This window comes from Toxotes jaculatrix, chromosome 1, assembly GCF_017976425.1.
Source record: "Toxotes jaculatrix isolate fToxJac2 chromosome 1, fToxJac2.pri, whole genome shotgun sequence".
NCBI classification, from domain to species: Eukaryota; Metazoa; Chordata; class Actinopteri; family Toxotidae; genus Toxotes; species Toxotes jaculatrix.
In genome coordinates this window covers 4,494,435-4,508,396 of record NC_054394.1, presented here as the reverse complement: position 1 = coordinate 4,508,396, position 13,962 = coordinate 4,494,435, and the positions used below count along the sequence as shown (strand labels likewise).

General features: G+C 45.9%; 1 protein-coding gene across 1 annotated transcript in view; it reads left to right on the top strand.

The window, feature by feature from the left end:
* Positions 1-13,962, top strand: part of si:ch211-186j3.6 (neural-cadherin) — a 276,919-nt gene that overhangs the window by 165,042 nt on the left and 97,915 nt on the right. Inside the window, exon 25 of the mRNA XM_041034346.1 lies at positions 6,560-6,789. Coding sequence (XP_040890280.1) covers positions 6,560-6,789 — 230 coding nt within the window. The remainder of the gene's footprint in view (positions 1-6,559; positions 6,790-13,962) is intronic.

Here is a 13,962-nt window from a genome sequence, read left to right as displayed (position 1 = left end):
AGTGAAATGCATAGTGCTCAGGGGAAGCACAATCAAAAGCACATGATGAGTATATACAGCAGACTGATGTGGTTTGTGTTGCACTATGAAGGGAGAAGGACTTTTATAAACTGTGCGTGCCAAGAGACTGGCCTCTGACAGAAGATACAGTGCTGAGATCTTACCCAAATAATTCTCTGCCTCTCTCCTTACTTCTCTCTGCCCTCTGAGGCATGTGCATTGCGGGATCAATACACAGAAATTGGAAAAAAAAAGCATCTTAGTTTTCAACTGCAGGGATTATATGTTAGATTCCTGGGACCCCCCCCCCCCGCCCCGACTGATCTGACACTTTAGTCATCACCTCCTGTTTCCCCAGGTAATGCCCTTGTGGATGCCCACAGATGTGCCCCCCTCCCCTCACCCCTTTCACTTTCAGCTCTGGATTATGACTTCATCCAGTGATTATTTTCATTAAGAATCAAAGGGGCGGTCTATTGATTTTATACATCAAAGTCAGCTCACTGGTCATGAGAAGCTCTATGTGAAAACTCCAGAGGGAGATTTCAAAAGTCTGAGAAAATAACCTGATGATGTCAGCGAGTTATCCCTGCTTTGGCCTGAAGAACAGAGAGCCGACATAACGCAGCAGAGGTGTGGCGTTTGAAAGATTTGAGCATTTACTGGGTCGAGAGGGTGCATTATGGGAAATGGATGTTACAGTATTTTTGGAGCATGATGCCTGATGATGATAGGGATAAGTAATCACATTGATTTCGACCCTAGGTCCTAGGTTAAAGTTCTCAAACAAAGTACAGTACTAAATGCCTGATGTACCCCTTTACTTGACCAATCTTTCTTTTTTTCACTCCGTCATTTATTCTGTCAGTTGTCAAATATAAACACCCAATATAATTTCCCAGAACTCGAGGGGAAATCTTTAAGTTGCTGGCTTTGTCTGACCAACAGTCCAAAGATTCTCAATTTACAGTGATGATTTAAAATGAGAAAAGCAGAAAATCATCAGGTTTGAGGAGCAGGAACCAGAGGTGATATTTTTAATTAATAAGATTAAATTTATAATGAAGATTGTTGTTAATTATTTTCCTCTGACAGGTCAGTTGGGCGAGCAGCTTTTTTCACTCTTAGTGGCCAGTTAAAACTCACAAAATCTGTTGGTGTATTGCTTGAAGGACCAAGCCTCAGCTGATTCAGGGCAGGACCACAGACAAGTCAGTCTCCCTCCTGGTCCCTGCTGTGTCTGTAGCTTTAATCACTGAATGGACTCCTGGGAAACAAAGAACCATGGCCCTGCAGCTGAGCCATTTGTCACTTCTCCACAGGCATCACATGAGAAAATAAAGTAAATCATGAACTGTAGAGTTTTTTTCAAGAAAACAGTGTACATTAAATACAGTTCAAGTAGACTAGATTTATGTTCTAGCTGAGAGCTGCACGCAATCATGCTGATGAATAATGTGTTTTTAGTGGTTTCATTAGCTGGTTGCGGCGTCTTCATTGTTATAAAAAGTTAAGAAACCTTACAGAAACCTCCATAAACATATCTCAGAATATCTAAGCAAATACTTTATGTTTTGTCTTTGGATGTTTTATTTAGTTATTCTTATTTTAAAACAGCTATATGTCTTTTTATCTCTACCTTTAAATAATCTACTGGTTTCTTCTCAGGAAGTAGAAGCAAAAATGTGTATTTCTTAGGTGAATTTCATGGAAGGTGACAACAGTTGTCTTTCAGTGAAGGAACAGTAACTTCTCGTCAAAGCCTCTTTTGTGTGTAAGCATGTTGCTGAACATTTGGTTCATCAAAAGACGTTACAGGGTAGTTTCAAGGACTTCATGAGTTCATGAAGCTAAAAAAAAATCAATTCCAATTTCTTTGTCCAAAGAACACTTTTAGAAAAGGATCCACTATGTTTTGGTCGTGCTTAGCCTGAACCAAACCTGGACAACAAACTGCACAAAGACCATGCTATTTGTGCAGTGTTTCTCACTGTTCTGTCTCAGTCTTGTTTACAGTATGCTACTACATGGGTGGGATATTTATCCCTTTTTTTTGTGCCTATTTGTGGGAAATCACACACCTACAGGGAGGAGCGCGTCTGTGCACTACCGCCCTGACACCAGACTCTGATAAAGCCTCTAGGAAGGAGAAAGCAGTAGTGAATAGTGAGGTTGGATCAAAGCCAGGTGCAAAGGCTGCCACTCTGTGTTAGGAGTTACTACCCTCTACCCCCAGCCCCCATCCCTCCTGACTGTCTCTCTGTCTGCCTGTGTCCTTGTTTCTCCCGCTGGACTGACTGATGGGAGCTGACATTAGCCTCGATCCCTCACGCTGTATCCGCTGAGCCCATTCTGAGCCCCCTGTCTTGTCTGTTAATGCCAAGGCTGTCTCCCTCTACACACTCACAAACCTAATCATGCTGCCCGCCCCTTTGTGTATGTGTGTGAGTGAGTTGTTGGACTTCTATCTCTGAGAATCAGTTTGAATCTCAGAGTGTTGATTATGAAGACTGCGATCTGGGAAGTTTCTGATAGTCCTTGGAGTTGGCCCACAAGATACAAGATCTCACATTTTTTCATTTCATTTATCTATTATTATTTTTCAATTTGTTAATTTTATATTTTAAGAACAATGCACATTAATCAACATTTCTCTAAACCCAACTCATTACTTGGCTGTGACAAACCAGGAGTGTGAAAACACTCTTTTGACATTCGCTCTGCGTCTTTGTCTTGTTGTAGTCGAACATATTTGACATTGGATTTTATACTTGCAAGCTATAGTTAAAAATCAGCATCAAACACTCTTGTAGAACACAGTGTATAACAGGGAGGACCGTCGACACACCAAAGTTAAGCAGATCATTACAAAAGGCTGAATAAAGGATGAAAAGCTCCCTCCATTTCTCACTCCTCCCACTCACTTTCTTTTCTCTCGACGTGTTGAAGAGTATCGGCTGCAAATTATGGAGTGGTGTACAAATGTGCCTGTGTGCATGTGTGTGTGTGTGTGTGTGTGTGTGTGTCTATGTGCCTGTGTGTGTGTGATATTAAACCCCACTGCAACCTTTCCTTTTGAGGGAACCATCTTTTATACATACACTCATTTGATGTTGCTGTGCTTCAGAAAAAAAAAAAACAGCATATCTATTAGGGGCAACTGAGGTTGTTTTCTTCATCTTGAATAACACATCAAGCTTATTAAAGCTGTCAGCAGAATGTAATGGCTGTGTACACATAATTTTTACCTGGTTCCCTCCACTCATAATACAGTGGTGGAAAAAAGTTTTCGGACACCCTTAAAATTTTACACAATCTCAAATATTATCATGAAATATTTGCAGGAAAATCTTTTTTGTATTTCACAAGGTGTGGCTGCATCAGACAGACACAAACAAAACAAATGATTTCTTTTGTTTATTGTTATCAAGAAAAAAAATAGCAAAACTAAATTCTTGATGGTGTCAACATGTCAGTTCTCAACATTGTTAAATCAAAGTTAACAAATAGCAAAGAATGTGTTCAAAACTGAACAAAAAATAAATAAATAAACCATCACATAACAAAATTAATATTTAGTACTCCTGCCATTAGCACGCAGTAGAGCTTTAATCCTGGCTGGCATGTTCTACATGAGTCTTTCACACTGTTGAGGGGTAATCTTCTCCCATTCTTCTTGAATTACATTACTTCATACATTACATTAGCACGAGGAGCATTAAGCTGGAAACTGGACTCATCCGACCACAGAACCTTCTTCCAGTTCCTGGCTGTCCAATCCTTGTGTGCTCGGGCCCAGCGGTGCCGAGCTACCTTCTGCCTCTCGTTGATCAGGGGCTTCTTAACAGCCTTGCAGGACCTTAAGCCATGATGTAGGAATCGGCCAGGCACAGTGCGGGTGGAACACTGGACACCAGTTTGGTTTGACCACTGTTGCTGAAGCTCACGTGATGTCATTCGGCAGTTTTCCCTGCACATGAGGACCAGGATGCGGTTATTTCTCTCTGAAGAAACTCTTGGACGCCCAGATCTTGATTTGTCTTCCAAGCTGTTTGTTTATATTTCTGCAGTGTGTATCCAACTGCTGAAGGACTGCATCTGCACTTTCTGGCTATCTGGCGGCAGCTGTACCCTTCCTGGCTGAGAATCTTTATCCTTAGGCGTGTTTCTTGTGTTAAGTTCCTTGTTTTAGCCATTGTTTTAGCCATTTTTGTACCCTTCCTGGCTGAGAATCTTTATCCTTAGGCGTGTTTCTTGTGTTAAGTTCCTTGTTTTAGCCATTTTTGATCTGAAGAACTTTCAAATGTGCTGGCTTTATATAGACACAAAGCACCCTAACAAAACTTGTCTTCAATAAAAAGGATGATCTTCATCAGTGGGTCAGTGGTACCACAATACTCAAAATTTCTTAAGTATTTTTATGGAGCTAATCAATTTTAATGGCTGATTTTAGGGTTGGTTTAGTATTGTGGCTGTAACTGTACAAAAACAAATTGCACTTGGAAACTTAAGAGTGATTGTTAATGCAATATATGACAAATGCATGGGGTGTCCGAAAACTTTTTTCCACCACTGTATTTTAAAAATGCGATGTAGGGATGTTTGGAGGGGAGTGGTCAGTGACAATCACTTTGGTCTAGACTGAAATATTTCAGCTGCTAATGGACAATCATCTCCAGCGGAGGAAACCTGCTGGTTTTGGTATTCTCCTGGATTTTCTTCTAGCCCCCTCATGAGGTTGAGATTCTTACAACACATCCATGGGATAAAGACTACTGATTTTGGTGACCAGATCAAAGTTTTCTTTGTATTTGTTGTCCCATGAAATACCTCTATATGTCCAAGGTGGACTGACACTGACCAAAGATTTCAATCCTGCAACTTTCCCATGAACTTTTGAGTAAAATACTTTGACAACTGTTGGATGGATCGCCGTACAATTTGGTAGAGTTAATCGTGTCCTCTATAGGACGTCAGTGATGACAGAGGAGAAAATGATCAATGAATCACTTTTGTAATGGTCATCTGTGTTTTGAAAGTCATTGACAAATGATTTAGAGGATTTGAGGTGGGGCTGTTATTTGAGCTTAAAAACCTTGACAGATTTTGAAATCAGGTTAAATTGCTCACATGAGAAACTTCGTGTTTATTTTGAGTGCGTTTTAGTTTAATGGTGCTCTTCAATTTGAAACACATTGCAACTACTAGATTAGAAAATAACAATGCATTGTGGACTACTACCTTATTATTAACAATTATCCAGAGGGAGTTCTGCATCACATTTTTTGTTTATACACACAGACTTGTCTCTCAGTCTGTCTTTCCCTCTCATGGATGCACATACACATGCACTTAAGATCTCTCTCTTGTGTGTTATTTCTCTTGCACACACGTTTTGACCAGAGTTCTACCAATTGTTCGCCCTTTATGACACTGCTATGTGTTTGTCGCTGTCTCCTGTGCTATTCGACTCTTGTCAGCCCAGGCCCAGATCTTCACTACCACGAAACCAATAAGAAGATAATCTCAATCTCTTACACACAGTCTGTGTGGATCATAGAGCGAAACATGGACCCAGACCAGAAGCCCAAGTCTCTTTACGGGTAGATTTGGGTAAATTGACCTAAAGTTCTTACATTCTGAGCCAAGCTTTCGACCGATGGTCGTTGGACTGATGATGACTCATGACGCCTGTTCTTAACCTTGACAAAGGCAAATGGTCAGTGGATTAATCTGAAGTTGATCTTATTTGTGCACTGCTTTTTATGGACGTAACTGTCAAATTTAGCCCTTCAACATTCACAACTCTGACATGCTAAACCGCAGGTGCTGGACTGGTGCTGGGAAACAAAATGGGCAAAATATCTTTCTCTCTTTCTTTCTGAAGAGCCTGCTGCAGAGCATGATTAGAATGGAACCACAAATTGTCAAGAATGTAATTACCTTTAACTGGCACAGTTAAGAATTGAAATCCAACTGCAGATCAGCCTCTTCAGTGCAACACACACACACACAAATTCTTGTCTCACTATCTTTATGAGTACACTCGTTGACATAATGCATTTCCTAGCCCCTTACCCTAACCTTAACCATCACTACTAAATACCTAACCTCAGCTCTCACCCAAACTAAACTAAACTAAACTAAACTAAACTAAACTAAACTAAACTAAACTAAACTAAACCCAATTCTAAACTGAACCCATTAACCAAGTCTTAACCCTCAAAGAGCCTTTTAAATTTGTGAGTAGAGGCACAAATGTCCTCACAAGGATGGTTTTGAAACAAAATTTGGAGTGTGGACACACACACGGAGGAAATCAGACAAAAACTATCCTTCCAAACAAAAGATTTTGTCAGCTAAAGTGAACCATTTTCAATAATTTATCATCACAGCTCCAGTCTTGAGAGTTCTGAACGGTTTAGTTTTTTTTTTTTTGCCTAGCACTTGGGCCCAGTTTGACAATAACTGAATGTATCCTTGAGCAGGGTTGGAAATAATGAGGCCACTTCTATACAGTCTACAGTTCCAATTGTGTGTATGTGTGTGTGTTCCTCAGACATCACAGCAAAGGAGTTCATTGAACTGAGAGGGAAGCAGCGGAGCCGCTACGAGCTGCTGGTGGACTTCCTGTCTGAGATGCTCTCTGTTCCGCCTGACGATGTCAACATCTTTAGCCTGATAGACGTGAGGGAGCGAATGCTAGATGTTCGCTTTGCTGTGCACGGTGGCCCGTCCTACCTCCAGCCTGAGAAAATGCACGGATATCTGGCTGCTCATAAACAAAAGGTAGGTCACTGTCTGTGTCCTTTATCCTATCGTCCATATCAACATGTAAGTTAGACACAGCAAATTCCTGTCAGCCTGGTTGTCTAATCTAACCAACTGTGACCAACCAACTAGTGAGTAAATGCACTATAATACTGCTGGATAAGTCAAGCCAAAAAAAAAATTCCACCTGGGTGAGTGTAAACCTTCCAAACAGAGCTGTGGTCTCTCTGTGCTCTTACACTTGTTGGCTGCAGGCAATAGTTTTGCCTCTGGCCAGGTTTTGGCTTAGGCCTGTGTAAATTACGAGCAAATCAAATATGTCAGTCAAAATATGGGACATTGCCTCAGTTTGCTGGATGCAGAACTGACAGTCAAAAACTGTACACACAACACAGTATGCAAACCCAGCTGCTGCTGAGAGTGTAATCTTACTACTGTGAATGCTGCAAACAACAATGTTGTTTCCCATCGTGAGTCATTTCTCCAAAAAAAGCACATTTTAGCTGATTCCTTCCCCCTTTTCTCTTAGTTTAGTAAAGTCCATCCGAACTCATTGGTTGCCAACAGTTTATCCAGAATCATTGGCTTCCTCATCTCTAACGTCTTGAATGCAACTTTATTTCTACCTAACACTGCAGGGCACACTGGCTGTGTTATGTAGGGCTGCATCAGTTGACACCTGTGTCACACCCTGAGCCATAGAGACAGAAGGTAGTCAAGGTATAGTAGCCGTTGATCCAGGGAGCAAATTATATAATTGCTGCTTTTTGGGGCACATAGGTACTGAGAACAGGCACAGTGGCACATCCTCACATGGTGACAGACATCAAGAAATGCTATCTGTGTTAGGATGTGCGTCATATGCGACGGGTATGTGTTACCGCTTAGACCACAACAGTATACTGGAGCTGTTAAACACAGATGCTTAACATACATAGCTCTGTGTGCCTCTTTAACCCACTGTCACATTATTCACATCAACTGGCCAATGATAAATTTATACTGCACATATATGTTTATTTAGTTCAGCATAAAGAAGGAAATGTGTCATCTGCATTTATAAGTGCTTCCTTGTCCAATAGACGTACAACAACAAAAAAACAACCCCAAAACATCAGAAGTATGTATTTTTCAACATACTGATGCTCATTTGTCCTGACAACTTTCTCTATGTATTTTGTGCCACTTTGCTCAGACTTGTAGATGACAGAAAAACAAGATGCCAGAGCCAAGTGAGCATCCAAACTGTGTGAGGAATGGATGGATTTAACTCATTTTTATTTACCTCCTGTCTCATTAAAGTGGAAGCAATGTGAAAGACAAATTCATCAGCTTAATTTCTTTACCATAACTGTTCGGTAAAAAAAAAAAAAAAAAAAAAAATCTTTTATATATTGACTGACTTTTTTTTGCAAGGTTGCAAGCTTACTGCTCATTTCCATGGTAACATCACTATAGTGTAGATTGGCAAGCAAACAAATATGTCAAAAGGCTGATGGTCTTGGTGAAAGCACAGCAGATTTATATACATCTAGTACTGGGGTTTAAATATCATATTTAAATATCGGACAAGGTTCTTTCTGTGTAGAGTTTGCATTTCCTCACATATTCTGAAGCTCTGTACTAATACTTCATATCATTCTTTAGGATCTTAGGGGAAAACAACCTACTGTTTTGTGTAACGGGTATTGAGTGAATTGCAGCACAAATAAGTATAAACAGTCTTTATTCAGCAAGTACACAAAACATGCAGGTGAGTATAACGGGATTCGAACCCGGGTGTCCCGTGTGCTAGGCAAGCACTTAACCATAGGACTAACAGGGCAGACAGGGAAGGTGGGAGACTCGTGAGCAGGAAATCAGTCCAACAGTTCTTAACAGGCTCAACGAGTTCGGGGGAAGAGAAATGGCTCAAACTCACTGCTGGTGAAGCCTTGCTGGAAGGTGGTTAGAATGAGGGCTTGGCGTGGATGCGGACCTTAGACAGAGTCAGAGGAGCTGACGACAGAGGAGGTGAGCCGGAGAGGTGAAGCTGAGTGCCGAGCAGCCACAGGCAGATGGGGAATGGAGAACAGGCAGGCAGTACTCGTAGTCAAGGACATAAGGCTGGTGGATTACCAGGGCAGAGACGTGAAAGCAAGGTCGGAGGCAAGATGGGTGGATACCAGGTAAGCAGTCCGGGAATAAGTGCTAATAAGAGAGGGTCTGGGGGAGGGTTTCCCCCACATCAGACATCTCCCCCATAGAACGGTCCTCAACATCCTGGACAGATGGGGGCAAGATCCGGGTACCACGACGAACCGACACATTGGCTGGCTGGTCGGGGTGTTGCCGATGAAAGTCGGCCATGAGGTTGGGGTCCACAATATGGCGAGCAGCGGATCAGGCGACGCAGGGCATACACAGGACCGCCACCGACCATTTGTGGAGGCGGAGGGGGTGGTACTGCAGGGACCAAGGGACTGTTGTGGACTGGCTTAATCTTGGAGATATGGAAGGTTGGGTGAACTCTCATGGAACGCGGGAGTCATCAATCCACTGGATTGATGACTCTCTGGATGGTGAACGGTCCGATGAACTTTGGTGCCATCTTTTTGGACTCCACCCGGAGAGCCACACTTGCTGTCCCACTTGGTAGGTAGGTGCAGTAGTACGGCGGCGGTTGGCAGTGGCAGCATAGCGACCCACAGAACGAAGGAGAGTGGATCGAGCTTGGACCCATGTTCTGCGACAGCGACGGATGAAGGCTTGGACAGACGGACAGGAAATCTCCTTCTCTTGGGCTGGGAACAGTGGTGATTGATAGTCGTATGCACACTGAAATGGAGAGAGGCCTGTGGCGGAGCAGACAAGGGAGTTGTGAGCATATTCAACCCACAGTAGGTGTGACGACCAGGAAGAGGGGTTCCGGGAGGCCATGAACCGCAGGGCTGTTTCCAGTTCTTGGTTCATGCGCTCAGTCTGTCCATTGGTCTGGGGGTGGAATCCAGAGGACAGACTGGCGGTGGCACCCAACAGACTGCAGAACTCCCTCCAAAACACAGAAGAAAACTGGGGACCACGGTCTGACACCACATCAACAGGGAGGCCATGCAGGCGGAATACATGGAGCAGAACCAACTGAGCAGTCTCTTTAGCAGTGGGTAGCTTGGACAGAGGCACAAAGTGGACCATCTTACTGAAGCGGTCCACGATGGTCAGGATGACAGTGTGGCCATCAGAGGTGGGAAGACCAGTAACAAAGTCCAGGGATATGTGAGACCATGGGCAGTGAGGAGCAGGAAGAGGTTGAAGCAGTCCAGCAAGAGGCCGGTGGGAGGTCTTGTGTTGACTGCAAGTAGGACAGGCTTTGATGAATTCCTGGGTGTCTTCCAGCATGGTGGGCCTCCAGAAACGTTGGAGGAGGGCATGCCTTGTCCGTTGAACACCAGGGTTCAACGGAGTTTTGGAAGAGTGGGCCCATAGTAGCACATCTGACCTCAAGGCTGGAGGGATGAAAAGGCAGTTTGATGGGCAGGAGCTGGGACCCGGCTGTCCTTCTGTGGCTGCTCTAACCCTCTCCTCTATGTCCCATGTCAATGTGACAACAAGGCAGGATGTAGGGAGGATGGGTTCAGGTATGTCCACAGAATCCTCTGTCCTCTGGAACTGCCGGGAAAGGGCATCTGGCTTGGCATTGCGGGATCCCGGACGATAAGAAAGGGTGAAGTTGAACCGGGCAAAGAACAGGGACCAGCGGGCCTGGCGAGAGTTCAGTCTTATAGCTGAGCGTATATACTCCAAATTCTTGTGGTCAGTCCACACAAGAAAAGGCTCCTTAGTGCCCTCCAACCAATGGCGCCACTCTTCCAGGGCCATCTTAACTGCCAATAGTTCCCTGTTATCTATGTCATAGTTTCTTTCAGCAGGGGAGAGGCGTCAAGAGAAGAAGGCACAGGGATGGAGCTTTTGGTCAGTGCCAGAGTGCTGAGACAAGACGGCCCCCACCCCAACATCTGAGGCGTGCACCTCGACCACAAACTGGCGTTCAGAGTCAGGCACCTGGAGGATGGGTGAAGAGGTGAACCGATCTTTGAGGGACTGAAAGGCTGCTGCAGCTGGAGGTGACCACTGGAAAGGCACTTTGGAGGAGGTCAGGGCGGTGAGAGGGGCAGCCACAGAGCTGTAGTTATGGATGAAGCAACGGTAAAAGTTGGCGAACCCCAGGAAACGCTGAAGCTGTTTGCGGTTTTCAGGAACAGGCCAGGAGGTGACAGCTGAGACCTTGGCTGGTCCATCTGGATGCTGCCTTGTGCCACAATGTTCCCCAGAAAAGACACATTTTTCGGCTTTTACATACAGGGAGTTCTCCAAGAGGCGCTGGAGAACAGACTGGACATGGTGAACGTGTTGCTCTTTGGACCGGGAGAAGATGAGTATATCATCCAGATAAACAAAGACATATCGGTTGAGCATGTCTCGGCGCACATCGTTTATCAGAGCCTGGAAGACGGCAGGGGCATTGGTGAGGCCGAATGGCATTACGAGATATTCATAGTGTCCGGTTGGGGTGTTGAATGCCGTCTTCCACTCATCTCCTTCTCTGATGCAGATAAGGTGGTAGGCGTTGCGCAGGTCAAGCTTGGAAAAAATGGTGGCCCCCTGGAGCAGTTCAAAGGCAGTGGAGATGAGTGGCAGTGGGTATTGGTTCTTTATAGTGTATCATTCAGTCCTCGGTAGTCGATACAGGGTCTCAATGTCTTATCCTTCTTTTCAACAAAGAAAAACCCAGCTCCGGCAGGAGATGAAGATGGACGAATGATGCCCGCGGCCAAGGAGTCATTGATGTAAGTTTCCATGACTTTTCTCTCGGACTCAGACAGAGAGTACAGGCGCCCCTTGGGAGGTGACGTACCAGGCAGGAGATCTATGGCGCAGTCATAGGGGCGGTGTGGGGGCAGAGACGTGGCTCTGGCCTTGCTGAAGACCTGGCGGAAATCATGGTACTCAGGAGGCACCCCGGTGAGGTCAGGTGAAAATCTGGATCTGGAGGAATGAAGCGGAACTGAGGCTTGCTGCAGGCACCTCAGATGACAGGAGGAGCTCCACTCCAGAACGGCCCCAGTGGTCCAGTCGATATGAGGGTTGTGAAGGCGGAGCCATGGATACCCCAGGATGAGTGGCAGGCAGGAAGATCTCAGGATGTGGAACTGGATCGTTTCATGATGATTACCAGAAAGCAGCAGGTGAAGAGGAGAGGTCTGATGCCTAACGGTGCCCATGATGTGTCCATCTAATGCTCTAGCAGGAACTGGATGAGGCAAGGGAACCCGCTTGAGCACCAGCTGGAGGACCACCTTCTCATCAATAATACTGGCATCAGCCCCAGAGTCAATGAAGATAGCCAAGGTGTGAGGGCCATTAGGAAGGAGGAGGCAGCCTTGAAACAGGGGTCTCTGGTTTTGGGGAGCGGACAGGGCAGTTGAGCTCACCAGGATCTCCCCAACTACTGGTGAGCTCTGGCTTTTGCTGGACAGTTGGAGATGTAGTGTCCCGCTGCCCCACAGTAGAGGCAGAGATTGAACTTGCGGCCGCGCTCCATTTCCTCCAGGGATAGGGAGGTGCGACCCAACTGCATGGGCTCAGGATCCCCCATTTGCTGACCCAAAGGGGCAGAGTTGACTGCAGCAGCACCCCCACGGGAACGAGGTGGAAGAAGACGTTGGGTTCCACCTTGACGCTTCTCTCGTCGACGAGTCTGGATACGAAGGTCAATGCGGATGGCTAAGTCAATCAACCCGTCCAAGGTGTTGGGGGTGTTATGAGAAACCAGTTCATCTTTAATGTAGTCAGCCAAACCATGAAGGAAGGCATCACAGAGGGCTGAACTGTTCCAAGTGCTTTGGCTGGCTCTGGTGCAGAAATCAATAGAATAGTCTGACACTGTTCGCTCGCCTTGTTTCAGTCCCATCCGTCCCCTTGCAGACTCTGAACCACAATTCTCAAAGCCAAAAACCTTGCGAAGCTCAGCAGCAAACAGGTCAAAGGTGGCACAGGCTGGAGACTGCCTCTCCCACTCCGCTGTTCCCCATAGCCGAGCTCTGCCTGTCAGGTGGTTGATGACAAATGCTACCTTCGCCGTTCAGAGGCGAAGGTGCGGGGCTGCAGGGCGAACAGAAGAGAGCAGTTGGTGAGAAAGGGGCCACAAGTCTCTTGATCACCCTCGTAACGCTCCAGGGTTCCCACCCGGAGCTCAGGAGCATCTCTGGGTGGAGAAGAGGCTGGTACAGGTGCAGGAGCAGAAGCCGATGCTTCAGAAGGAGGGGCAACTCCAGTGGATGAGGAGAGCTGGGAAAGTTGGGCTGCTAGTTGTTGCATCTGTCCGGCTAATGCCGCTAGTGCTCATCCCTGAGCCTCAGCAGCCTGTCTGGCTTCAGCAGCAGACGCAGTCATCATGGCCTCATGTTGCTGCAGGACGCCCTCAATCGTCGCGAGGCAACTAAGTGGTGTAGGATTGTGTGCTGGGTCCATAGCTGGCCAGATTGTACTGTAACGGGTATTGAGTGAACCCAATTGCCGCACAAATTAGTATAAACAGTCTTTATTCAGCAAGTACACAAAACATGCAGGTGAGTACAACGGGATTCGAACCCGGGTGTCCCGTGTGCTAGGCAAGCACTTATCCACAGGACCAACGGGGCAGACAGGGAATGCGGGAGACTCGTGAGCAGGAAATCAGTCCAACAGTTCTTAACAGGCTCAACGAGTTCGGAGGAAGAGAAATGGCTCAAACTCACTGCTGGTGAAGCCTTGCTGGAAGATGGTTAGAATGAGGGCTTGGTGTGGATGCGGACCTTAGACAGAGTCGGAGGAGCTGACGACAGAGGAGGTGAGCCGGAGAGGTAAAGCTGAGTGCCGAGCAGCCACAGGCAGATGGGGAATGGAGAACAGTCAGGCGGTACTCGTAGTCAAGGACAGAAGGCTGGTGGATTACTGGGGCAGAGACGTGAAGCAAGGTCGGAGGCAAGACGGGTGGATACCAGGTAAGCAGTCCAGGAATAAGTGCTGGAGAGTCAGGCAAGAGAGCAAAGACAATCTGGCAATGAGTGAGAGGAGTGAAGCTGCATATATACTGGCTTGATTGGAGATGGTGAGCAGGTGACAGCAGCAGGTGGAAGCAGTTGGGCTGATGAGGGGTGTGGCTGAGCAGCA